The 27,613-nt window shown below is 35.4% G+C and overlaps 3 protein-coding genes and 1 long non-coding RNA gene across 8 annotated transcripts; 3 read left to right on the top strand and 1 right to left on the bottom strand.

The window, feature by feature from the left end:
- The first annotated feature begins 433 nt into the window (after positions 1 to 433).
- On the top strand, positions 434 to 1,093 carry LOC142175697 (secreted RxLR effector protein 161-like). Its single transcript, XM_075242675.1, has one exon. The coding sequence runs from the start codon at positions 434 to 436 to the stop codon at positions 1,091 to 1,093; it is 660 nt and encodes a 219-aa protein (XP_075098776.1).
- A 6,369-nt stretch (positions 1,094 to 7,462) lies between these two features.
- On the bottom strand, positions 7,463 to 9,339 carry LOC107795270 (uncharacterized). Its single transcript, XM_016617872.2, has 2 exons — positions 8,135 to 9,339; positions 7,463 to 7,730 (listed from the first exon to the last, which is right to left on the bottom strand). The coding sequence occupies exons 1-2, from the start codon at positions 9,337 to 9,339 to the stop codon at positions 7,463 to 7,465; spliced, it is 1,473 nt and encodes a 490-aa protein (XP_016473358.2).
- Positions 9,340 to 10,399: 1,060 nt separating this feature from the next.
- On the top strand, positions 10,400 to 14,243 carry LOC107795269 (protein XRI1-like). 3 transcript variants are annotated; one of them, XM_016617869.2, is made up of 10 exons: positions 10,400 to 10,612; positions 10,692 to 10,753; positions 11,551 to 11,609; positions 11,682 to 11,816; positions 11,906 to 12,045; positions 12,342 to 12,405; positions 12,487 to 12,589; positions 12,668 to 12,708; positions 12,879 to 12,962; positions 13,210 to 14,243. In XM_016617869.2, the coding sequence occupies exons 1-10, from the start codon at positions 10,415 to 10,417 to the stop codon at positions 13,482 to 13,484; spliced, it is 1,161 nt and encodes a 386-aa protein (XP_016473355.1). In that variant the 5' UTR covers positions 10,400 to 10,414; the 3' UTR covers positions 13,485 to 14,243. The 3 variants fall into 3 exon arrangements, with proteins under 3 accessions (XP_016473355.1, XP_016473357.1, XP_016473356.1); XM_016617871.2 differs by having other exon boundaries at positions 12,865 to 12,962; XM_016617870.2 differs by lacking the exon at positions 11,682 to 11,816.
- Positions 14,244 to 19,498: 5,255 nt separating this feature from the next.
- On the top strand, positions 19,499 to 21,660 carry LOC107795268 (uncharacterized). 3 transcript variants are annotated; one of them, XR_012705297.1, is made up of 3 exons: positions 19,548 to 19,772; positions 19,961 to 21,255; positions 21,349 to 21,660. It is a non-coding gene; the product is annotated as an uncharacterized LOC107795268 (long non-coding RNA). The 3 variants fall into 3 exon arrangements; XR_001650070.2 differs by having other exon boundaries at positions 19,576 to 20,534; positions 21,145 to 21,255; XR_012705296.1 differs by having other exon boundaries at positions 19,499 to 21,255.
- Positions 21,661 to 27,613: the final 5,953 nt, after the last annotated feature.

Here is a 27,613-nt window from a genome sequence, read left to right as displayed (position 1 = left end):
CATGGAATACTTGTTGTGTCACATCGATTAAAACTTTCGGTTTTGATTAATGTAAAACCGAGTCTGGTGTCTATAAGAAGTGGGATGGAGATAACGTTACATTTTTGGCGTAGATGATATCTTGCTCATAGGAAATAATGTGAGCATGTTGAATTCAGTAAAGGACTGGTTGTCCTCGCGTTTTGATATGAAAGACTTGGGACAAGCGGCACATATCCTTGGGATCAAGCTTATGCGAGATCGCAAGCGAAGGATATTAGGATTATCCCAAGCACTTTATATTGATACTATTCTCACCAGATTTAGCATGCAAGATTCCAAAAGGTTTTCTTCCTTTTAGGCATGGAATCTCTCTATCAAAAGATCAGTCCCCAAAAATGACTGATGAGATAGAAAAGATGTGGTCCCTTATGCTTATGTTGTATGGAGTCGCATGTATGCTATGCTATGTACTAGACCTGATATCTGCTTTGATGTTGGCATGATTAGCATATTTCAATCTAATCCTGAACGAGAATACTGGATTGTCGTTAAACATATAATCAAGTACCTGAAAAGGATAAGGGATTATATGTTGGTTTATCACTCAGGTGATCTTGCACCCATTGGTTATACTGATTCAGATTTTCAGTCAGATAAAGATTCTAGAAAATCTACCTCAGGATATGTTTTTACCTTAGGGGGTGGAGCCATAAGTTGGAGGAGTATCAAGCAATCATGTATTGTTGATTCCACCATGGAAGTCGAATATGTGGCTGCCTCTAAGGCAGCTAAAGAGATTGTTTGGCTCAGAAACTTTCTAAAAGAGCTTAATGTAGTTCCTTCGGTTCAAGCACCAATTGTCTTTTATTGTGACAATAGTGGTGGAGTTGCAAACTCGAAGGAAGCAAGAAGCCATAGAAGGAGTAAGCATATTGAGCATAAATATCATTTAGTTCGGGACATAACTCAGAGAGGTGATGCAAAAGTGTTAAAGATTGCGTCAGAGAACAATTTGGCAGACCCGTTTACAAAGAGCTTGCCACAGAAGTTTTTTGAAAAGCATGTAGAAGGAATGGGCATTAGAGTTTTAGACGCATGGTTACGAGTCTAAGTGGGAGATTGTTGGGATATACTATTAACCATATGGTTTAGATATAGTATTGTAATTTATTCTTTGTGGAATAATTATTTATTTGATTTATTCAATTCAATAAAGTATCATTTTAAATAGATCATTTGTTACATGTGTGTCCTTTAGTTATGTAGTAGACAATTTAGTGTATGGAGTCTTAGCTCATGCACAGTAGATTAAATTGACGGTTCTCATAATTAATAAATTATATTCACAATCGAAGATATTGTTGGGCAAAATATCTTGATGATTATAGCACAAGATTAAAGTATAATTTATCTTGATTATGGGAGTAGTTTTGCTCCAACTTCTTGTGCTAGTATATTTAGTGTATATTAAACGGACCAAGTAGAGATAAGATATTTTTACTGAATATATATGAAACATTTTCTCTAATTCATTAAATGAGCTTAAACTCCTAATCTTGATATAGTTATTATGATCAATGTGATTTGTTTATTGTTTTAATTTATCAAAAGGTACAACTCTATTCAGAGTTAGTGTATGCTCAATAAATTGGACAATAACGAATAACATTTGTGAAATAATAATTAGTTGATAGAATTTGTGACTTGGTTTTGAGTTTGATGATACCCCTTTATATAAGCTTATAAGTTTTCATGTGAAAATCCGGCCGGTGAATTTTGTATCCATCACATGAAATAGTTTAAGCGGAATTATAAAGATTTAATTAGTTGATTCAATTAAATTGTCAGTGATTTAATTTAATTGACTGATATTTGGGATCTTAACATGGGGAGTTAAAATAAGTGTTAGTGAATTTTTGAAATTCATATTGAGGAGTTCAATTGTAGTTTTTTAGTGGAATAAACTGTAATTAATTATAGTAGAAATTAATTAATGCAAAATTTAGAATTAATACTATAATTGGTAGCCTCTTATTGTTTCTGTGGTCCCTGCTATACCTAGTAAAAACCTGGATAGACTTGGGTAAAAAGTGGCTTGGAAGAAAAGTTATCCTTTTGAGTTAGAGTAGAATTCTACTTGCACTAGCAGAATCCTACACGTTTTTTAGCCCCTATTGTGGCTTAATTTCGGGTCTATTAAAGGAAGACTGGTTTCATCTAATAACTCACTCTTCAGAGTTGTATTATTTGCCCACACAAATAAATTCGTCCAAGGTCTTACAAGGAGCATAGCAGAAGATTGAAGCCCTGAATTCTTGCTCTATGGAGGACATGTGCAACGTTTTTGAGAGATGAGTGTTTCGAATCTCCGTAATTATATCATTGTCTAGTTTACATGTTTGTGATACATGTATTGTATGCTTGCTTTCGCTGCGCATGTTCTAACATCTAGAAGTTTCACTTCGGAAATAAATCGGTTCCTACCGAAGATGATCACTATATTCCTCAAGCTCGAACACGAGACATTTGATTAAGGATAAATGAGTACTTACCGATTCAGCACAACCTAACATGGTAAATATTATTTGACTATGAAGTTTGAAACACTTTTTTTTGCAACTCCTTCGACTTAGAGTGATTATTTTTGTCATGTTCAATTTTAACCAAACCAAAGTAAACCATTTCGTTGTTTACATTGAAAGGGCATACCATGAGAAGGTACGGTCTTATAGAAAATTGTAAGCAATTTTAAGCACTGCTGTTCTTATTATATCTCTATGGTTGATTCTATGAATAGTTATTGTCACCTTATAAAATCAAATAAGCTTCCATACTTTTAAACATTGATTTTCCTGGATAATCACAGCAGTTCGACTTAACTTATTTCCTTAATTTTTTTACGCTTGCTTTTTCAGTGACAATATTACACATCTCACAATATTTAATGGTGTATGAAATAATGATGTTGTGTTGAGATACATAAAAAAAAGGAAGCAAATTCTGATCCAATTTATCATAATTGATTAATTAACATATTGATTAATTAGATTTTGAAACACAAAATATTATTGGCTTATCAATTTATTTATTGAGTTGTGAAAAAAGTTCTCGATCTTTTTTTGGTTGTTGGGATGACAACAGATAGTTTTCAGTTAGAGGTCGAAAAGGCTTTGCAGAGACTCTGGTAACCACTGCATCATCTGTGAGACTATTACTGAGGCCATATCTGCAAATAGCCAAATTGACAGTAGTAATGTAAAAGGATTTTTACACAAATAATCGGTCGAATTTACTAACTATCACAATGTATATATATATATATATATATATTATACAATAATTATACAAGATTATACATGAATTATAAATATATTATATATTTACCGGCTATTTTAAGTTTAAGCACTTGAGTAGTGGCTATTTAAGTTAATTCTTCTGAATACCATTGCCTTTTGATAGTTCTTCTGAACTTTTTCACCAGCCCATTCCATAGGGACAAATTTGAAAAAGAAAAATAATGGGCTTTGTTATGGAAAGTGCAAATGCTTTGATTTTCTAAAACTAACATTTACATTTCTGTTTTGATAACAGTTGTTTTATTTTACACAAATTAATGAATAGTTTCATTCACAAAACAGACATTTGATGAGTTTCACAAGTTACATGCTTGCCTCTGCTAAAAGCTCATTTAAGTTCTGGCAGATAAGCTGCAACCATGACTTTGAATCCTGCACAAATCATCCATATGAAGGCCCCAGCATTTACAGTTTTTTATTTATTTATTTATTATAAATATTTTGAGTTACACATCTTCAATCGAGCAAGAACATGACCTTTGATAGGAAGGTGTGAATGTCGAGAATTAGGGTAAAAAGGTTAGAAGGTAGTCAACCATTTTTCTTTTCCATCCCAGTAGTATTCGTATTATTCTCGTATTTTCTTATTCTTATATTTCTGTTATAACCTGTTTTTTTTTTTTGTGTGTTCATTAATCTTATTATCTTAATATTGTTACTACTTTCTTTTTTTAAAGCTTCTCCACTATTGTATTTTTTCAAAAAAATATTATGATTATACTTCTCTTGAGCCGATGGTTTATCTAAAATAGTTTTTCTACTTTTACAAGTTAGAAGTAAGGTTTGTGCACGTATTATCTTCCCGACACCACACTTGTAGAATTATACTATGTTATTGTTGCTATAAATATTTTGAGCTATGCTCTGTGCACAGAATAAAGCATGCCAGAATATCAACTCATGCTGTCCACCTTCTATTAAATAAAGTTAATTAGACAAGACAAACAAAGGATAATACCTTGTCAGATCAGACTCCAAAAAGAAAAGAAAGATGCAATTTGTATAAGGGAATTCCCTATTCTTTTCTTAATTTATGTACATTTTAAAACAATATTTAGGTATTTCGAAAAAAATAAGTAGGAGATTTATCTTCAGACTTTAATAATATTAGATAAATCACTCTTGTACTTCATACACATACTTAATTACTTTTTCTTCTTTTTTCCTTTTGTGGATAAAATTGGAAGTCGTGCTTCATACTCTACTGAGTGATAATATTATTTTATCAAGGATATTTAAATAGAGGATCACGGAAAACAGTGTTTTTAACAAAATGGCCCCGTTAAGTTTGAGGATATATCTATATTTCGTCCTTGAAATATTACCTTTGATACAAATGTTCCTTTAAATTTGCTAATCCTTAGCACTTCTGGTTCAACTAATAAATCTTCACAAAACAAAGAAAAGTTAACATCAATAGACAATGCACCTCACATCCTAATGGGGACCTCTCTACCTTTTAGGTGAGGGTAAAGTACACACTATCCTCTCTAGACCTCACTTATGGCATTACACTAGGTTCGTCATTGTTGATGTATAGCTAAAGAACCTAATCATTATAAATTGCACCTCACATTTATCATAACCATCACTTCTTCCTCTTAGTCACGCATTTTGTACGTGCAATTTCTTTAATCTGCTCGTATTCATTTGGACTTTTGGCAACTAAACTAAACGTGTTCAACCTTAACAAATTCAATGGCCATTTGGTACAATATGGAATATCCATAAGATTAACTATCTCACCTTCTAGTGTAAAATCTATCACGGGATTAGCTATTATCTATAATCAAATATGAGATTGTTAGATTTGTGAGGAAGAAGATTAAGAATGGAGAAGAAAGAAGATCGAAGTTGTATTCCTCGAGTCTGTGAGACCTCTGTTCATTACAATGCTATATAGGGGCTTCTCCACTAACTAAATGACAGCTATTGTACAACTGTCAATTAACTACTTTAACAAACTAACCACTCTTAGCTAATTTGCACACCCTATACTTTTGTTATATACACTTTGACCCTATATCCCAAGACTCCCCCTTAAGCTGGGGGGTGGAAAGCATTGAACACTCCGAGCTTGGAAAGAAGGAAGGAGTACTGAGAAACATCAAGACCTTTTGTCATAAGATCAATCAACTGGAGTTTGGTTGAAATGTGATGAGGAGAGAGCAAGCCATTCTTAATCTTCTCTCGAACAAAATAACAATCTATCTCGATGTGCTTTGTCATTTCATGAAAAAATAGGATTTGTCGCTATTTGAAGTGCAGCTTTGCTATCACAGTATAGATCAATAGGCTGATCTATCTCAATGTTCAACTCTTGCAACAATCCAACTAGCCAAGTAACCTTAGTTGCTACTGTTGTGAAGCTTCTATATTCAGCTTCAGTTGAGCTTTAACTCACTGTCTGCTGCTTTTTTGACTTTTAGGACAACAAAGAATCCCCTAGCTTGACAACGTATCTAGTGATCGACCTTCGCGTGTTTAGACATGCTGCCCAATCTAAATCACAGAAGGCAGAAAGGTGAGTAATAGGACCCCTCTTGAGAAAGACACCAAGGCCAGGTGAACCTTTAATGTATTTGACCACTCAAAGTGCAACAGTTAGGTGTGATTGCTTGGGATGCTGCATGAATTGACTCAAAACTTGCACGTCAAAGCAAATGTCAGGTCGTGTAATGGTCAAGTAGAGTAACTGGCCTACCAACCTTTGATAATTGCCCACATGTTACAGCTCTTCATCACCATTGTACCCAACATGTTTATCATACTCCGTAGTGGTTAGTTTCTAATTGAGTTCAATAGGAGTGGATGCAGGTTTGGCAGCATCCAGTCCTGTGGTGGATATTAATTCCAGATTTCCAGTGCATACTTTCTCTGGTTCAATAACACCCCCTTATCTGATCTCATCACTTCAATGCCTAAAAAGTTATCTGAGCTCACCCAAATCTCTGACCTTAAACCTATTATACAATGTGCTCTTGGCCTCTTCCACTAGGGAAGCATCACTACCAGTGATCAAGACATCACCAACATACACCAATATAATCACAATATCATGTGCTGTCTACTTAGTGAATAGAGAATGATCGTATGCACTCTATTGATACCCTGCTCCCACTAAGGCATCTGTGAGCTTAATGTTCCACTGTCTTGGAGTATGTTTCAGGCCATAGAGTGATTTCAATAGTCTGTAAGCTTTGTTCTTCCCCTATCGTTGGAAACCCTGTGTCAAGACCATGTACACTTCTTCATAAATATCCCCTTGTAGGAATGCATTATTGACATTCATTTGATAGAGGATCCACCCCTTGGAGGCTGCTATACTCAGAACAGTTCTCACAGTTACCATTTTGGCAACTAGTGAGAATGTCTCATGATAGTCCAACCCTTCTTGTTGGGTGTATCCCTTTGCAGTTGATTTATATTTGATCTCAGACACCCATTTAAAACCAATTGGTTTCTTCCCTTCTGGTAAATCTACCACTTCCCAAGTATGGTTCTCTTCAAGTGCTTTAATTTCTTGGTCCATGACTTGTATCCATCTTGGATCATTTACAGCTTCCTTAAAGGACTGTGGTTCAGTTAAAACTGAAAAAACATTGAGATATGACTGATATGCAAGAGGATAGATGATCGTAAGAGAGAGCATTAGAGATTGAATACACAGTGTTAGTGTGTTTCTTGGCAGTGGTGATGTAATACTTAAGCCAAACAGAAGGCCTTCCTTGTCGACTAGACTTCTTAGTCTCTACTTCTATAGATGCTGGTTGTGAGTGCACTTCTTCTGTTCCTGCTTCTTCTATTGTTGTCTCAACTTCTGGTTCAAGGATATCATGGATTAGATTCTCACTTATTGGGGCATCAGTTGCAGCCTCATGGTCTTCCCCAGACTCTGCATGATCTGTGACTGAGTTCATATTAGCTGCAGTCCCATGGTCTTCACCAGACTCTGCATGATCTGTGACTGAGTCCATATTAGCATTCTCCACTTCTTTAGTAATGTTTTCAGCAACTGGCATTTGCATATTTTGGGTTGTGGTTGGAATTACGTGTGCATGTGATTGGTGTCTATCTATTTCCACAACTGAAGGTTGAGAAGTAAATAGATCCTCTGTACAGTCTTAATCAGTAGTTTTCTCAAAAGGAAAGACATGCTCTTTAAATACCATATCTCTGCTAACAAATACCCTTTTATTCTCCAAATCATACAGCCTATAACTCTTTTGTGTTTCTGAGTATCCAACAAGGACAACCCTTTTTGCTCTAGCTGTGAACTTATCACCTTTAGGCAGGTTACTTGCATAACATAAGCAACCAAACTCCCTTAAGTGATCTATTTTGGCTGGCTTTCCAAACAATAGCTCATAAGAGGATTTTCCTTGCAAAATACTAGTGGGCAGTTTGTTTTATCAAGTATACTGCAGTTCTTACATAATCACCCCAGAATCTCCTAGGAATCAAGCTTTGAAATTTCAAGGCTCTTGCAACCTCCAGTATATACCTATGTTTTCGTTCAACTACCTCATTTTGTTGTGGGGGTGTATGGGTAACAACTTTTGTGTATGATTCCTAGAGAAGCAAATAAAGTATCGCATTGAGAGTTGAAGAACTCAGTACCATTATCTGATCTAACAATCTTCATAGTAGCTTCAAACTGAGTATTTATCATTACAATAAAGTTCTTTATTACAACAACTACTTCACATTTAGACTGTATTAAGGACACCCAAGTAAAACTTGTTGTAGTCATCTACTATTGTAACAAAATAAAGCTTCATGTCATATCAAGGTACCTTATGAGATCCCCAAACATCCATGTGTATGAGTTGAAAATACTACTTGATCTAGTGCTACTAAGTGGAAACTGTAGTCGATATTGCCTTGCCAAAGGACACACTTCACAGTTGTCCTGCTCTCCAGCTTGTATCTTATTCTTTAGTTCTGAAATATGTTGCATAGATTTTGTTGATGTATGGCCTAGCCTCAAATACAATGTTGTTTTTCCATGTTCCTTCAATAAACTAATTGTTGTTGTTGGTAAATTTTCTTTTATCAGATATAATCCATTATTTTCTCTACCAATCCCCATCACCTTGCCATTGTAAAGCCCCTGAAATATACAGAAATCGAGATAAAACCCAACTGAGCAACATAATTGTCTAGTGAGCTTTGACACTGACAATAAGTTGAATTTAAAATCTAGCACATACAATACTCCTTCAATAGTTTTATTCCCTAAAACTACTGCATCTCGTGTATGTGTAATTTCTGCTCTACTACCTGTAGGCAGTTGTACTCCATCTGCTTTATGATCTGCTTTTCTAAGATTATTTAGAGCATTCTTACAATGTGTCACATGGTGAGTAGCACCTGAATCCACTATCCAAACATGATCACTTGCAATTGCATTTGTCATTAAAGTAATGATACTTGCAGTATTAGTGGAACATTCATTTGTGGTAGTCTTCTGCAACAAATTTACCAGTTGTTTATATTGATCCCCAGTGAAGAAATTTCTTTGTGTTGGCAGCATAAGCACATGTTTCTCTTCACTTGTTGCATTGTTCACATAGGTCCCGCTTCCTGAGTTTTGCCCTTTCTTCTTACTCTTGAAATCCGGTGGATACCCCACTATCTTGTAGCAATTTTCCTTTAGATGTCCTTTGTAGCCACAATAATCACAGATTAATCCTGGCCTCTTAGGTTTAAACTCATGACCTTTACCAGCCAACATTGTAAGAGGATCCTTCAATGTGTCTGTGACTCCTAGAGTTCTTTGACTTTCTTCTTGTGTAACTATTGCATAGGCTTCATTCACTGTGATCACAGGTTTTTTGGCTAAGACATTACTTTGAATGTTACTATAACTCTCGTTCAATCCCATAAGGAACTGTAGTAGGCGAATATTTTTCAAAAGCTCCACTGAAGGCCTAGACTCCTCACAGTCACACGAAGCCAAAGGTGTTATGACATCTAGTTCATCCCATAGATCCTTCATTTTCGAATAATAGCTAGTGACCGAGTCTGTTCCTTGTCTCAAAATCGCAATAACAGTCCAAAGATGATAGATCCTTGTTAAATTTGACTTATCAAATCTTTCCTGAAAATCAGCCCATACCTTTTTTTTGCATTCGATGCATATACGATGCTAGGCATTAATTCATTTGAAACAGTACTACCAATCCATGATAGAACAATTGCATTACATTTCTCCCATTGGTCTGCTAATTCACCTTTATACATACTTTTTACACAAGATCCATCCACAAATCCAAGCTTGCTCTTTCCCCGGAGTGCCAATTTCATCGCCCTGCTCCACAGTGCGTAATTTTCTGGGCCTATGGGCTTGAGCGGAATTAAGACTAGTCCTGGAGCGTCTGAAGCTTGCAAAAATAACGGATGATTATGATCGAGTGAGCTAACTTCGTTGTCTGCCATGGCCGCTTGAAATTGAGCTCAAAATTGAATAATTTCTCAAATTTGTATTTCGCATATGTATTTCTGTCGGAAAAATTGAATCTCGCCGGAATTAGATCGGAAATACAGTCCCAGCAACTCCCGCTCTGATACCATATTAGATTTGTGAGGAAGAAGATTAAGGATGGAGAAGAAAGAAGATCGAAATTGTATTCCTTAAGTCTGTGAGACCTCCGTTCATTACAATGCTATATAGTGGCTTCTCCACTAACTAAATGACAATTATTGTACAACTGTCAATTAATTACTTTAACAAACTAACCACTCTTAACTAATTTGTGCACCCTATACTTTTGCTATATACAGTTTGACCTTATATCCCAAGAGAGTTGGAATACAATTTCAAATTTTATCTCGAAATTATTATCCTTATCTTATGTACCAAACGACTCCCAAGTACTACTATATTATATAACAATAACAAAATAATTTTAATAAGAACGACAATGGAAATACCTTAAAACTTAGAAGGACCACATTAACTAAAAGAAGTCACGCAAAACAAAACGAAGAATGGGGAAGTATGTTGGAGACAGAAAGTAGTGGGTCCCAGAAAATAACGGACTTTGAGGGCCACTATATACTCTCTCGCTGTAATGGAGGAAACTTCTTCAATTTATATAAGAAGACTAGCAAAAGACCAGTGTTACATAAATCGCAATAAAATAGCGCACCCACTCAAAAAACTGTACGCCAACGGGAACGGAGATTTTTTCTTTTTTTTTCCTTTTTGTGGTTATCTAAATATAGAGTACAGACCAATTCCCTGGTCGGGCACTTTCTTCAATATATCAGTAAGTATAGCACCTATCATTTTCTCATTTACTCTCTTTACCCTTTTTCTGTTGATCTTCTCTGCCGGCTATTTTTAAGAGTAAAACAGTTGAGCGGTTAATGGCGATGCCTGATCTGCCCATGGATTTCGATACGAACAGGTAGCTTTTTGAGTACGTCGTTGTAAATTTTTTTTTTCTTCCAATTTTCGTGTTTTTTTTAATGATATATTGGGTTTATTATTGTTTCTCTTATCTTTGCTTAGATTGATGGTTCAGTTCTTTAGTTCAACTTTGTTAGTAGTGAAAATGCTGGAAATTGAATTGCCGGAGTTTGTATTTTCACTTTAATCATAATGGCATAGTGTGAAAAGGCGACAGTTCGGGTTAAATTACACACAAACACTCGCATAATGTTTTCTTCTTTTATTTATACTATAAGAGTCGTTTGTTTGAAGTTTATAATGAGTTTGCAAAACAAATGCCACTCTCTTAGGAGTATTAATTTCTGATATCCGTTATTAATTGTCTTTATTTTATTAGGTGATGTTCCTATTACCATTTATTTTGTAATGTGTTTCCATTGGGTGATTAATAATGGTAGATACAAGTGGTCTTTTATCATTTCTCCTTAAATTTTATTGCAGTTCTGCCTGTCTATATATTGTATTGTATAATGGCGCTGTGTACCTATAATTTGTTCTAGTGACTCGAATTTCATGCTTCTGCTGTGTCTATTATAGGTGATCATGTCTCAAGCATTTTCTGCATTTCTGTGTCGACTTTTCTAAATTTTCGACACTATCAATATATTTAAAGGATAATACTTGTATCATCATAAAATGAGATCTGTTCAAGTGAAACATTTTACATGTTGAGAGGTAGTCCGAACATCTACTTTTGTTATAAAACGAGTCTAGAATTGAATGGATTGATTGTTTTCTTTGATGAAACTATAGCGGCGAGATATGGGATTGGCAATGTGGGGAAACTTTTCTTGAAGACCGTGAGAACTTTGGTAAGTTTAGCTACTGTCTCTAGTAATTTTAAGTGAGAAAGATAGTTGAGTCGAGTCATCTGTGTTAAACAGGGCTGCAGCCTCAAGCAGACGTATCGGAATGTTTATGGACTGGTGTAACTGAAAACAAGGAAGATCTTTCCTACATGTTTGATGATGAAACCACTCCAGTTAAGGACTGTGGTGACTTGACTTTCAATGTCAAGGGTAAAGGATTTTAATATAACAGTTATTTCTATCTTCTAGTACTCAGCACAGTTTAAGCGTCTTAACCTGATCTAAGTGGTTTGATCCAGATGTTACAACCAAGGAATTGGAGCAGTGCAGAGAACCTGCTAAAGTGGTAAAAAGACGCCGAATGCTGCAATTTGACGCTGAGATCCTGGATGTTTCTGGTTCAAATGAAGAGATTCCATTAACTTGCTTAAAATCAAAGGTTACTACTACTACATTTTTGGCTTGTGCTTCGAGGAGATGTCTATCAAAGCACATTACTAATCATACCTTAGCATTAATAGTGTGTGCTGTTTCCCACAAGTGAAACCAAGTTAAGAGTGCTGTTAAGCCAACAGATCAGTAGTGGAATTTGGTTCATCTAAGGAACCTCATGTGACAATGCACCTTTTAAAATCTGCTTCATTACATATTTATGACACTACATAAGGCGGAAAAAGTATTTGAGGTAGAAACAATTTTTATAAAAGTAACCTACAAGGAAGTTGGTTAATGCAGGAGAGGGATGCATATTTCGAAGAAGCTATATGCGAGGTCTCAGACTGGCTATCTGAATATGCAGGTCAGGACTGCTTAAAATTATTCTAAACCTATATCTGCTTAAATTTTTTGAATTTCCTGTTGACGGAATATGTTTTTCTAGATGGTGCAACATCTTCGGCTCATGAAGGTTTGGATGAGTCTTCTGAAGAATGGCTTACCGATTGCTTTAATGATCCTGAGTTGCAGCTTGGTTCCGAGGATATGTAAATTTAATCTTTAGCCTTCCGTGCTTGTAAGGACTTGTAATTATGCTCTGTGCTCTAACTCACTTTGTTTAACAGGAATACATCTGGAGTACCTGATGTTCAAGCTGACATAATAGGTAGAGAATCTCTCTTTCCCTTGGATGTTCTCTCTTTCTTTCTTTCTTCCTTTCTTCTTTCTTTCTGGTCTCTGTCTCTTCTACATACTTTATTATGTGCTGGTGTTCTTCTCTTCCTTTTCATGTTATTCGTGTTTAATATTTGATTGATGGCAGCTTATCTGTTGCAGAGGTTATTAATTCCTCGCCAGAACGCGAGACAACTATGGTTAAAAGTAGTCCTGTTCGTACTTGTGGAAACATTATTTTCAAAGGTTAGTACTTTATCTATGATTAAACTGGGTACTTATTCATGGTTACACTTATTAAATCATACTCTCTTAGACTCAAATAGCCAAAAAATCATTACATTGTGAAAAATCCCCTTGTTATGATATTGTCAGTAGTGTGCGCTTTTCAGTGTTTACGTTTTCGCTTCAGTTATATTGCATGAAAACACATGGAAAACTTGCTGCAACTGAGCTCCTATTTTTAACTGATGACTGATGACTATGTACTCAGGTAGGAATTCATACATGCAACCTCCCAAAAAAGGTGCATCTTCTGTAGTGTACCCATTCGGCTTTATCAAACCCTGCAGTGTTCAAGGAGATGTGACCTTAAAAGAGATTAACAAAAAGATACACACTCCACCACCATCTAAGTCGAAGCAAAGCAATCAAGATCCACCTTCTTATCCCACATCAGCTTTTTCTGGGAAGCCTGTCATTGGCAAGACAAAAATTAACATAGAGGGCGGAAGGGGCAGCATTACAATCATGAGAACTAAAGGGTGATCTTAAAATGTGTTTTTGGCATACTTTTGCTTGGGATTGCTCCAGCAGTTTCGGGGTATTGTTTTGGGCACTTTAGCATATAAGTTGATTTGTGAATGGATCTTTATTAGGGAGAACATGGGGAGGAGACTTGCAAGTGGAGCACTCTCCCATGATTTTGAAATCTCCATGTATATTGGGTTAGTAGATGGATGACTTATCTATTTTGGTAAGTTAGCAAATTCTTAATGCTCAAATGCTTAAAGAGGTCTTGCCTAATCAATTTGGCCAATTGATTTTTTGGATACTTATCCTCGGGCAACGTAAGCATAATCCCAATGCAATGTAAGTCGTCGTTACACATGCATCTATGGCTAGTCTATGGACCTTGTTAACAATGTGACTGGTTTTTTATTTCGTTATTTATCTTTTTATGCGAAGAGGAGCTTTGACGTAGCTGGTAAAGTTGCCATGTGACCAGGAGGTCATCGGTTCAAGCTGTGGAAGCGTAACATTGCGTACAATAGACTCTTGTAGTCTGGTCTTTCCCGGACCCCGCGCATAGTGGTAGCTTGTCAACTTGTCAAGCTGGTTTGGTTCGTTGTTATGAGCAGCTTTGATGCTTGATCTTGGGTCTGAAGTATGGGTCGACAAAGAAGGTTTGGTGGAATATGGAATCCATTTTTCAGAAATCTATGGCATGTTGTATGGGAACAAAATCTTCTAAAACTACGGATTCTCCCCCCTCGTAAATTAAAAAATCCTGTTTTGTGGACTCAATTGTGTTTGGCCTAACACAGCTAACCTAAGAAAGAATTTTCCAAAAATATAAAGCAGACATGTTTGAACCTATAATTCTCTTGGAATTTGCTTTGCTTTGGTGTATAATTATTGTAAATTGTTTATACAAAGATGGGGTAGTATAATGTGTAATGTTTGTTTGGTTTCCATTTTTAAAAAAACAAAGTACATGCTGTCTGCTCAATCTCAACCCTCTCAAATCTCAATTTAAATGGATTGGATGAATCTTTCCTGTGGCTCATCATAATTGGATCATCTCCCTTTTGACTATGGCTTAATATCCTTATATTCAATTCATAAATTTGTTCTTATTGCCCTGTCGCAATGACTAATATTTACATATCTCTGCTATTTATGACAAACTATTCTAGCATCATTCTTTATCACGTTACTTACATATTTTTCCTCTTAATCAACTCGAACGACAATGTCCAAAAAAAGAAAAAAAACAACCCGAATGATGTCATAACATATTTACAGTGAGAGTTCGATTCCCACCTTGTAATCCCTCCCCCATTTTCCATCCCCCTAACCCTGTGTATTATTTTCAATTTATATGAACATATTTAACTGGACACGGAGTTTAAGAAAAAATGAAGACTTTTGGAATTTGTGGTCCTAAATAAGTCAAAAAGGGACCCAGAGTATTTGTGTGGTTATAAAGTTTTTCATTAAGGGTAGAATTTTAAGTTTAAGCTAAATTCTTACCAAATTTATAAAGGGGACATTTTTTTTGGAACGGATCAAAAAGAAAATAGGTTTACATAAACCGAAACAGAGAGTAATAATAATAACATATTTTCACTTTTAAACCAAGGCATATCACCTTTTAGGTGCAATTTGCAAACTACTATTTTTTAGAATACAAGAGAATTCCATTCTTTAACAAATAACAATGCAACACGTACTAGTGGAGTTATTACCTTACCCTTAAAAAAAATTAACCCTTCCAGTTTGACCATCTCATCGTACCTGTAGGGGTGTTGATGATTCGGTTTGGTTCGGTTTTTCCCTAAAAAGAAACCAAATCAACTAAGTCGGTTCTTCAAATATTGAAACCAAATCAAACCAATTAAGTCGGTTTTTTATCGATTAGATTTTTGTCGGTTTTTCGGTTATTTATCGATTTTTTTCTTAAATATGAGATATACACTACCAAACACATATTCCGGAGATTACATTTTCAACGTAACACTATCAAACCAATTGCTCTTTGAGAAATTTATCATTTACCAAGATATATTGATGATAATTGAATCAACTAGTGATGAATAATTTAAGTACAATTAAAAATTAATTATTTTTAACATGAAATAAATTCTTATACTTAGCAAAAGAAAACTACCAATCAAACTAGAATGTAAAGGCAAAGAATTAGATTATTATAATAGCAAAAAATTAGACTAAAAATATAAACGACTAATATGTACCATAACATTTTAGAAACTTTATATAAAAATATACATATATATAGGTGTAATAATAAATTTAAATACCTACTTCTATAGTCGGTTTGGTTCGATTTTTTCGGTTATTTTTTTATTAAATCAAAACCAAACCAAATTTGATCGGTTTTTAAAATTCAAAACCAAAACCAAACCAAACCAAACCTAAAAAGTATCAGTTTTTTTGGTCGGTTTTGGCTCGGTTTTTCGGGTTTTTATGAACACCCCTACGTACCTAGACCCATTCTATTTCTCGAAACGACAGTTTTACTCTAAAGTAGAAATTTCTTTTTGGTCTCTTAATTAATGAATGACACAAAGAAAAGGATTTTCGGATCTCAAAATGGAAATTTATCAAAAACAACATATTGGCGGTGATTTTGGGATCTTGTAATTGATATTTCAATGCATTGATAGGCGGAAAACATATATTAATCTCTTGAATACTGCCACTAATATTGGCAAGACAGTCGTTAAGGAAAACTTCAATTTATGCAAATCTTTTACAGTGAAAATTTTAGGCAGGAACTGCGGTTGATCTGTTCTTACCATACATGAGCCGATGCTAATCTTACCATAGATTTTACACCGATAGTAGAAAGATTTTTAACATTGTTAGTATAGTTTGACCTATAATAACATTTTAATTATTTAAGTTTGGACTTTGGAATTATCAATCTATAATAACGTATTAATTTCTGTTTTATTACATTATCAATCTTACCATATTGTGTAAACTTAGGACCACGCATATATAAGTAGGAGGTTCTCTACCACAAAAAAGTAACGTCAAAACACAATATACTTCAAGTATGGCTATTTCAAAAAGATCTCAAGCTACTTTGCTTCTCTCTTTGGTTGCCTCATTATGTTTCATTGAAGTTTCCCTCGTGAGTGAATATTTTTAGTATTTTGAATTTTTATTTATTTTTTGCTTTTGAGCATTCAATATTTGAAACATACTAACACGACTAAATAGTCTGTTTGGCCAAGCTGATAAAATCTGTTTATTTTGAGAAGTACTTTTCAAAAAAGTACTTTTGGTGAGAATCGATTTGTATTTGGTTAATTAATTTAAAAAGTACTTTTGAATAGTAATTAGTGTTTGGCCAAGCTGTTGAAAACTGTTTCTAAGTATATTTTTCTCAAAAGTGTTTCTGAGAAAAATACTTTTAGAGAGAAGTTATATTTTTTTGTTTCTCAAAAACTGTTTCTGCTTCTCCTCAAAAATACTTTTTTTCCTTCTAAAAGCATGACCAAACACCTCAATTTTTTTTAAAAAAACTTGGTCAAACAGGCTATAATTCGGCTTAAACTATTGTTTAAACAATGATTTGATAAGTATTTCTTTTTCATCTTTAATTTGTTGAATAAACAGGCATATCGACGTTTTGACGCTTCACTTGTAGGAAAACCGCCGATTGGTCCAAATACTTGCCCAGTTCCTACGGATCGTAAGCACTTTTCAACATTTCTTTAATCAATCAATTCATTAACTATACTTCTTTTCTAACATTTCTTTAATCAGTCAATTCATTAACTATACTTCAAGAAAGTAGATGACCTTTTATTTTCTATTTTTGTAGAGTGTTCGAGTGCATGTAATTATCGATGCTCAAATACATCTCACAAGAACAATTGTTTATTATTCTGTAACAAGTGTTGTAATCGGTGTCAATGCGTTCCACCTGGTACTTTTGGACAAAAAGATTGTTGTTCATGTTACAAAGATTGGAAGACACAAGAAGGAGGACCTAAATGCCCTTGAAATTTTCAGACTCCATTTTGTACAATAAGAAACATTTTTAGTTGTTTTTTCCCCTCAGTTTTTGGTTCAACAATGACTCTTGTGCGATATGGAACCTATATTTCTTTATAATAAAACTAGCTCTTTACGATAGTTTTTTTTTTTTTTTTTGAGTTTTACATGACTTTTCAACTCTTAGTTTACTTACAATAATATAAACATCAGACAGTATGAGGGTATAAGTAATCTAGATAGCCGGGGCGGATTTATAGGTGTAATTATGGTACACGTGAACTATGATCTTTTTGTAAAATTAGATATTTTAAGTATATATTTTCTAAAATTGGTATAATAATAACTGTAGGCATCCATGCTCTAAGAAGGTTTAAAGGTGCATTTGATTTAAGGTTGAGTTATTTACTAAGAGGTATAGGGATCAATTCCCACTAGATACATTTTTCCTACATTTATTGCAACCATGTATTAGAAAACCGAGTTCCGCCTCTGCAGATAGCGCAATAGAATAAGAAAGAAGGAAAGAAAAATACCGATAACTAAATACGAAATAAAATAAATTCTATATTTTATCCTGAGATTAATATTCATTATTCCACCAACCATCCATGGTCAAAACATGAATCTTCTAGGGCTGAACGAATACAATTGTAGAATCCGAATGCCACAATGCAGGAATGTTGTCAAGTATTATTTCAGTGAGAATTGCTCGACTGATTCTTTTTGTAGATATAATAAATTTAGGTCTGATTTTTTTCTAAATAATTTGAAAGTTGTTAATTAGTACTTGATAAATATGATAATAATGTTGAATCGTCCCCTTTTATTGAACAAAATTAGATTCAAATCTTAAATCAAAAGTAGTATGACAAATTTCTCACTTTCAATATTTAAAACAATTTGCATATTAGTTATGAAGCCTCAACTACAGATACAAAAGTTATGACTAATATCTAACTATAGCCACAAAAATTAAGACTTTGTGGTATATATATAAAATACTATAAATTGTTAACTGTTTAACTTAAAATTAGTTTAATAGGTCAAATCGAGTAAATTTATATTTTAGGATACCAACAATCGATTTGATACATTTTCTCAAATATAAATGATAAAAAAAATAATGAAAAGGAAATCAAATGTAAAGTAAAAGAACAGAGTTTCCTTATTGACAGCTTTTTTCTCGTATCTTATTTTGTTTGACATGCCAGAAATATAATGTTGTGATTAGTAAGTAAGAGAATAATTTCTTAGAAGGGATACAATATGGGGGAAAGGATTTAAAGTAAAACTATCCGTAACTGCTCCCCTAATATCTCGCCCACCCTGTACTTTCATAATTATGTTCTCCGCACGTTACGCTAAGAGTCTGTAATTAATCGAGGAGTTACACCAAATCCTGCTTTATTTAAGATTGACTGATTTCCCTCTTTTTTGTACTTACATGGCTTTGATAGATTCTTCGTGCTGGCTCATAAATAATATAATTACAATACAAACGATACAGGTATTGACGATTGCAATACAAATAATAATGGTTCTGAATAACTCTTAACTCAATTAGTTTCAGACTCAACTTTTCTATGACCATATAATATTCGAGAAAAAAAATCAGAAATTGCCTATTTTACAACTGTTAATTGAAAAATAGATACAATTTCAAAAGTAATCAAAATTTAATCACTTTTTCATTTAGAAATAAAATTTGAACAGAATCGCCCTTAAAAATTGGAAAAAATTCCAGTATAATATGCTGGAATTCGAAATTTTTACATACTAGATTCAGCATAATATGTGTTGGAATTTCATAATATTCTGAAAGTTTATACGCATAAACTCCATAATCTAGCATATTATGCTGAAACTTTTCGTGTTTCAGCTAAAATAGTAGTATTTTTTAATTAGTTTGCAAATGCTGATTATTTTTTGGTTACCGATCCAAAAAGTAACTAGGTCATGCTATTTTCACTTAATATTCTTGATACATATCGAGATTCAATTTGTCCAAATGATAAATTTATTTTTCATCAATACAAAACATCCAATTATGCAACTTTCCCTTTCATTTGTATCTTCGGAAACAAATTACTCGCAGAAGTTTCTAAAGCTAAAATTTTGTCTAACCTCACATTTTATACGCTCAGTGGAATAAAACGTGAAGAGGAAAAAGAGAAACCGTGACTTCTCGATGCTTCTGATCTTACACTATAAATCACCTACTTCCCTAAACCCTGGCATTTCCAAATAACCCAACTTCTCAATATCATTCTGCTGCTTTGAAGTTTGTTCTCAAATTTCAAGGTCGATCTTAAGCAAACAACTTCTAATCCAAGCTCAATCAGATAAACCCCAATTTCTTTTACACGAATTATTATTTCTCATCTGTCAATTTCGTTCGGTTCTGTTAGGGTGTAATTCGGTGATGGTTTTCTTTTCTTCTAAAATTTCCTCCTTTTTTTTTTTTTTTTTGGTTTGTGTTTTGGTTCCAGGATCTTGTCTAGAGCTATTTATCCATCTAATTTTGTTTGGCTGTTGGAGAATTGGGAATGTCTCATATCCTTCTGATATGTTTCTTTTCTCTGATTTTCTTCATGCTAATCTTCATCGGTTTTTTCTTTCCCTTTTCATAAACAAGGTTCTTTCTTTTTTCATTTGTTTGGTCGCTTAGATTTTAGTTATTTTGGGTTGTTTGCCTAAAATTGGGTAAGGGCGGATTTAGGAGGGCGGAAAGTGATTTACTCTGATACTGCCGTCGAAAAATTACACTTTACATATAAGGCAAAATCTATTTTATGACTTTATATATTTTATTTTGAATCTCCTTCATATTGTCCAAAAGCATAGCTCGGGTTCAAAACCTTTGTAAGAGATCCTTGGTTCAATTCTGGCCACATTCTTTTTTAATTTTTTAACTTTTCTATTTTGAACCCCTTAGCAAAAATTCTGCCTCCGCCGCCGGGTAAGAGTACAACAATAACAAACCCCGTGTAATCCCATAAGGGGTACGAGGAGGATAGTGCGTGCGCAACCTTACTATTATCTCAAGATAGAACTTTTTCTGGGGTAAGCTCTTATTTTTTCTATTGGTGCTTATTCATGTACAAGCTCATTTGATCCTTTTGGTTGGTTGCCTAGAAATTGGGGGAAGAATCTAAAAATAGAGCCTTTGTTAAAAGTATAATATCTCGTACTATTTAATTAACCATTCTTTCATAACATGATCTTTCTGACATTCATGCATATTTTTGTCAAACGATAAACAAGATTCTTTCTCCATTCGTCTGGTTGCTAAGAAATCAGGTGGGGTCGGGGGATTTAATTTGAGCCCTTTCAATTGTGATCTCTCATATTGATAATACTTCAGATAAGAGGCGAATGCAGCCTATATAAAGTGAGTTCAAGTGAACCACTATTTTCTACGGGGAATATATATGTGAAAAGTTATTAAAATATCAATGAATATTAAATTTTGAATTCATAATTAAAAAAATACAATGAATTCAGTGCTAAGAACTTTAAAGGTTGGATTCGTCAAGTTTAAATTTTCATTCTTCATAAGCTCGTGATCTTACCTTCAGCTATGGGGTCCAAAGATTAGTTTTTTTTTCCTTCTCTTTGGTTAGATGTTGCCATACTTTAATTCGATCCCTACCTGTTTTGACCTTAACTTAAGCTAACGCGGGAACCAGAGAGATAGATATCGTGAAAGGGCTCAAGCCAGGGAAAATCACAAGACCAAGCAACCTAAGAATGATGGATTAACTCCTGAACAAAGACGAGAAAGGTTCCTCCTTCGCCAATTTTCTCCAAAAGTCTCGTGTTTTAGGGCGATTAGCTTGTGTTCCTAACACGGATGTTGTGTTTAATATCTCAACAGGGATGCAAAGGCACTTCAAGAAAAGGCGGCAAGGAAAGCAGCACAGGCGGCGGGTGGAGGGAATTTCGAGAAATCGGAAAGTTATAACATCAAGAAGAAATAGTAGGGAGCTTGTTTAAGTAGATTAGGTGAAGGGAATTAATCTTGTGGGTGAATCTGGCATTTGTTATGGATTCTTGAGGTCATTGTTTATCATGTCATTTCAAGTGTCTGAAACTTTTTATTCTCAGTAGTTGTTGTCTGGCATGTATGTTTGGCTTTTGGACCTTTAACTTGTGTCTGATCTTCAATGAGAATTCCTATTGTGATTAATCTTACTGGTTTCTCATTTTTTAAAGAATATAATTAGATGTAAAATGGTATATTTGTTGTCATTTTGTCACCATCTTATGTCTATTTTGTGATAATGGTATATTTAAGGAAATAGTTGCATTTGTTTGAGTATGTGTAATGTGCAGCGCTAGCGCTAATTGGGACAGTACATATGCGGTGATTAAGTCACATTTCAAGAGTTAGAGATTATAACAACTACAGCTATGTTTAATTTTCTTAATATTAGACAAACTTTTGCGAGAAGAATACATGCAAGAGGTCGTAGCTGTAGGTAGTGGCGAAGCCAGAATTTCTTTTAAGGGTATTAAAACTTGAAAGAAGTAAAAAAGTTTGCTGACAAAGGGTGTTCAATATATGTTATATATATCTAAAATCTAATATTTTACTTATAATATAGTATAATTTTCGTAATATTGAGACGAGGGCCATTAGCAAAAGATGGCTTCGCCCTGATCGTAGGTAGATAATCATCCTTTAATTTGGAATTTAGTCATACATACATGATAATAATCATACAATAAGGCTAATATAGCGATAAGATTGTGAAAACAACATTCTCTAACCAAACATAACATATTATCTTAACGGATGTATGAATCTTAACAATGATGTGGGATATTGCGGGTACTTTGTTGTGGGAACAAGCATCATTTATTCATTTTGATTGATATATTATGATATCCAGCCTTAGATTGCATCTACTTAAATTTTCTAATGTAACTAGTAAGGCTACTTAACCACACATAATCTGGCGACTGGCAATAGCAATTTAATTTTTTAAAGAAAGAAGAGTGTCAGTACATCTTAATACATTTCTATCGTTATGCACACTGCGGATAAAATTAAAAAAGAAACATGATCCGATTTAAGTAATGAATTGACCAAGTGATATTGTAGTTTGAACCCTTGGATGTTGATGTATGGCTATAATTTCATATTTTAGTATATTCTTACATTTTATGTGCTTTAATGTTAAACTACACTTTATTTGTGCATAATGGAGTCTATTTTATGTGTAGGTACATTGGAGATGAAAGTAGAGCAAAAGAAATATTTAAAGTCTAAAGCGTGCTTGAAAACAGTTGAAAAGAAGAAAGAAAGAAGTGAGCAGCAGAAAAATGAGGAAGCTGGCGAAGCGAGCTATTGAGCTCCCGTTAGAGCTGGCGAGGCAAGCCTTTGAGCTCGCGTGGGAGCAGGCGACGTGAGGGATAAGGCGAGGTTGAGCTCGCGTGGAGGCAGGCGTCGCATGGTCTGGGGCGAGGTTCATCTCGCGTTTTACCTCGTGAGGCACGGTCTGAGGCGAGCCTGATCCGGATTTTGAAGGCTTATTTTGTCTCCTTGTTTGACTAGGACTTGGGCTATGTCATTTAGGTCTTTTCCTGCACATATAAATAGACATTAAACACCATTTTTGAAGGAGTTTTGCGACCGGATGCAAGGATAGCTCGTGAAACACCCGTTGGGGGAAAGAATCATCGATTTCTACATTCCTTCATCTTTACTTTATAATTTATTTATGCAAATACTTGAGATATTGTTACTGTGAGTATGAGTAGCTAAACTTCTAATCTAGGGTTTTGATGGAACCTATTGGAGGATGATTTTCCTGTTACGTTAATATAGATTTGCAGTAGCTTTTTCTCTATTTGTTCAACTACGTTTATATTGTAGTTGGTTGAATAGCTCTCAATCGACTGTGCCTATTTAGTGTGTATTACTCGGAAGAGAGTGCATATTTAGGTAGTTGTTGAACAACATCACTCCTAACGTATATGAGGGATCAATACGGAGGGTTTAAAGGTGGGATTAGGAATAACGAAATATTGATGCGATCCGAGTGAGCCGTAACTTAGTGCTAGTTAGCGTAATTCGGAAGAATATGTCTAGTAAATTGTGGTAGTTACTCGGGAGAGAATTACGACACTCAGAGAGCTCATGATCGGTAGAGAAAACTTAGGCAAATTTATAGGAAATGTAGCGGAAAGGATTCCGACAATAGGGTAAATCGGAACCTTAGACCATTCCAATTCTTGTCTACAACATGTTCGTAGTTAGTTATTAATTACTGCATTTTCATTACGTGATATTTAGTTAGGAAACATCCAAATTGTTATTTAAATATTTCTGAATATTGATTGCGTGAATTTGTGCGAGACTAGTAGTTGTACTTAATAGGTTAATTCTCTGTGGGATTCGCCTCCGGACTTGTTAACCGGAATATATTTGCAGTGACCGCTTAGTCCTTTTTATAAGGCATAGTTGGGCGTGATCAAATTTTGGCGTCGTTGCCGGAGAATTAACGGTGTTATTAATTACAGCTAAAAGAAGTGCTAGAACTCTTAGTGTAGTCAATATTCTTCATTTTAAACTAAATACATTTAAATTCTAACGTTTGTAGTCTTGGGTGTTACAAGTGCATGCCTAGAAACTCCTCAAGAACTGATGAATTGTTCGAAGCATTGTCAGATTCTGAGAAAGTTTTCAAGGCACTGAATCGTGCAAACAGCAACAGAACTCAACATAACAAATCGAACCAGACATGGATGACGGAATAGAAAATCCAAACAACAAAAATAATGCGAATGACCCGAACAATCAGGGTGTGGTGCCTCTTGTGCCAGAAGCAGCATTGTATGATTGGGCACAACTCACCGCCGAAAATCTGGCAACCGCAATTACAGTCCCTCAGATACAAGCGGAATCATTTCAAATCACAACAACATGCTACATTTGTTGCAGAACAAGGGACTGTTCTCAGGGTCTTACATTGAAGATCCTCAGCAATATCTGAAAAATTTCATGTCGATATGTGTCACGCAAAGGCAACCTAATGTAACACAGGAAGCTAATACAGCTGTTATTATTTCCATTCTCGGTGACGGGAGAGGCTCAGACTTGGCTTAATTCACTCCCCATAAACTCAATCACTACTTTGGAGGAATTAATCAAGCAACTTTTGAACAAGTTCTACCCATCCAATAAGACTGCCAAACAAATTGATTAGATATTGAGCTTCAGGCAGAGACCAACAGAAACACTACAAGAAACGTGGAAGAGGTTCAAGGGTATGCTGGTTAAGTGTCCACGTCGTGGCATTCTAGATCAGATGTTGGGGCAGAGGTTCTACATGGGATTGGCAGACAACTTAAAGGCCAATGTTGATGTTTCAGCAGGTGGGGCATTTTTGAGCAAATCATTCAGAGAATGCAAGATCCTACTTGATAAAATGGCTCAAAACTCAGGATGGATGACAAGAGACTCTACGATCACTCATGTCGTTCACTCAGTGGCTTTGGACCCAAACAACTCCATAGCCGAAAATATGGCCACTCTAATGACGCAAATGAGTATCATCACCAAAAAGATCGATGAATCAGGTCAGAAGCAGCAGGTACACATAGTTGATGCGACTAACGGGGGCTTATGTGCACCATGCATTAATCAACCATATGTATGCTCTCGGAGTACGGAAAGTGACAACCAGCACTATCGGGAAGATATGAACTATGTGGCCAACTATGGAGGACAGAAGCAAGGTGGTCAGAATTAGGGGCAACAGAATCAGCAATATAGACCCGCACAACAGCAGTACAATAATAGCAATAATTCTGGAGCCATGCGACCACATGGTCAAGTTGTGCCGTACCAAAGCCGTACCAAAGGCAACAGGGATACAACCAGCAAAATCAACAGCCTCAATAATAGCAAATAGTGAGACAAGATGATGGGTTGTCTGAAATTAAAGGAATGCTGCAACAATTGATTGGGTCCAATGGAAAAATGCAAGAGAGAGTGGATGCACATGAATAAACGATAAAAGGCATTAATGGCTTTGAATAATTTCCCCCAAGGGACGTTACCTGCAGATACACAGTCAATCCAAAAGAGCAGGGCCCGAAACAACTTATGACAGTGAGTCTAAGAAATGGTAAAGACCTAGATCTAGAGCAAGAAATTACTCGCGAAAGCCGACCAACTGAAACACTTATGCCAGTACCCATCGAGGTAGATGATTTAACAAGGTTAACTGATGTGCCGATACAATATGCACAAGAGAGCACAAGCAAAGAAAAAGAGTTTGCGAATGAGACTGAGGTAGCACAAGAAACGACAGTAGAAGCAGTGCTTGAGCAGGATAAAACTCAAATCACATGAAGGAAGCGACCTCCAGCACCATTCCCACAAAGATTGACCAAATATTAGAAGGATGAGCAGTATAAGAAATTCATGGAGATGTTGAAACAAATCCAGATGAACATTCTACTGATTGACGCCTTGAGGGAGATGCCCGGGTATGCCAAAATGATGAAGGATTTGATGTCTCGTAAGTTCGACTTTCAAGACTTGGCCACTGTTACACTAATCCAGACCTGTAGTGCTGTCATGACGAGACCCATAGCTGAGAAGTTGTCAGACCCAGGGATTTTCACAATCCCATGCACAATATGTAGCTATGCTTTTGCTAAAGCATTGTGCGATTTAGGGGCAAGCATAAACTTGATGCCCTTGGCTATCTACAAAAGGTTAGACATTGGAAGAGCAAAACCCACATCCATGTTACTACAACTAGCGACCGGATAGTGAAGAGGCCATCAGGTATCCTTGATGATGTACTAGTGCAGGTTGGAAAGTTTGTGCTTCCAGCAGATTTTATCATTCTGGACTGCAGGGTTGACGAGGAGATTCCCATAATTTTGGGAAGACCATTTTTGGCCACTGGGAAAGCTCTAATTGGTTGTGAAATTGGAGAGCTAAAAATGAGACTGAACGATGAAGAGATAACATTCAATGTGAAGAAGTCTATATGGCGACCAAGTAAATTTGCTAACTGCTCTCTAATAGAAGTTGTGGATGTAATTTTGAAAGAGGAAGATGAAACTCTGAACGCTAAAGACCCTCTAGCAGCCTGTCTCATGAACTTAAAAGAAGTAGATGGAGAGGACTTGGCGGAGTGGGTTCTGGCTCTTGAAGGCCAAGGGTTGTGGAAAAGAGAGCTCGAATTTGAGTCTTTGCACTTAGAAGAAAGAAAGACTCTTCCAGCTAAGCCATCGATCGAAGAGCCACCACAATTGGAACTGAAACCGCTACCACCTCATCTCAGGTATGCTTTATTAGGACCTAACTCAACTTTACATGTTATTATCTCATCTGGTTTGTTAGATGTGCAGGAAGAACAACTTTTGCAGGTATTAATAGAGTACAAAACTGCAATTGGTTGGACCATTGTAGACATTAAGGGTATCAGCCCGGCCTTCTGTATACATAAGATTTTACTGGAAGACGGTCACAAACCTTCCAGAGAACATCAAAGAAGGTTGAACCCAACATGAAAGAAGTCATGAAAAAGGAGGTGATAAAGTGGTTAGATGCGGGAATCATTTTTCCCATCTCCGATAGCCATTGGATTAGCCCAGTTCAATGTGTACCAAAGAAAGATGGAATGGTTATTGTGCAAAACGAGAACAACGAGCTGATCTCAACAAGAACAGTCATGGGATGGAGAATTTGAATGGACTACAGAAGATTGAACAAGGTCCCACTTCAGTTTTCTGGATAGATACTCGGGTATAATCAGATATCTATTGCTCCGGAAGATAGAGAAAAAACATCATTCACCTGTCCATATGGCGTCTACGCTTTTCGGAGAATGTCGTTCGGCCTATGCAATGCACCCACCATATTTCAAAAGTGCATGATGACCATCTTCACAGATATGGTTGAAGACATAATGGAAGTCTTCATGGATGATTTCTCAGTGGTGGGAGACTCATTCGATGACTGCCTTAAGAATCTGAAAAGATGTGTGGAGACTAATCTGGTGCTCAACTGAGAAAAGTGTCATTTCATGGTACATGAAGGTATAGTCTTGGGGCACCTAGTGTCAAGTAAAGGCATTGAGGTGGATCGTGCAAAGGTTGATGTGATAGAAAAG

Source organism: Nicotiana tabacum, chromosome 22, assembly GCF_000715075.1.
Source record: "Nicotiana tabacum cultivar K326 chromosome 22, ASM71507v2, whole genome shotgun sequence".
In the NCBI taxonomy this organism is placed as follows: Eukaryota; Viridiplantae; Streptophyta; class Magnoliopsida; order Solanales; family Solanaceae; genus Nicotiana; species Nicotiana tabacum.
The sequence above is the reverse complement of the archived record's forward strand: the minus strand, read 5'-3'. Positions and strand labels throughout refer to the sequence as shown.

Excerpts from the sequence above, each read along its gene's own strand:
- LOC142175697 (XM_075242675.1), top strand. The coding sequence starts at position 434 with ATGTATGCTATGCTATGTACTAGACCTGATATCTGCTTTGATGTTGGC.
- LOC107795270 (XM_016617872.2), bottom strand. The coding sequence starts at position 9,339 with ATGAAGGATCTATGGGATGAACTAGATGTCATAACACCTTTGGCTTCG. Across the intron at positions 7,731-8,134 it reads ATGTTTGGGGATCTCATAAG|TATTTTGCAAGGAAAATCCT; the intron begins GTACCTTGATAT and ends ACTGCCCACTAG.
- LOC107795269 (XM_016617869.2), top strand. The coding sequence starts at position 10,415 with ATGGAGGAAACTTCTTCAATTTATATAAGAAGACTAGCAAAAGACCAG. Across the intron at positions 10,754-11,550 it reads ATGGATTTCGATACGAACAG|CGGCGAGATATGGGATTGGC; the intron begins GTAGCTTTTTGA and ends ATGAAACTATAG. Across the intron at positions 12,406-12,486 it reads CTGGCTATCTGAATATGCAG|ATGGTGCAACATCTTCGGCT; the intron begins GTCAGGACTGCT and ends ATGTTTTTCTAG.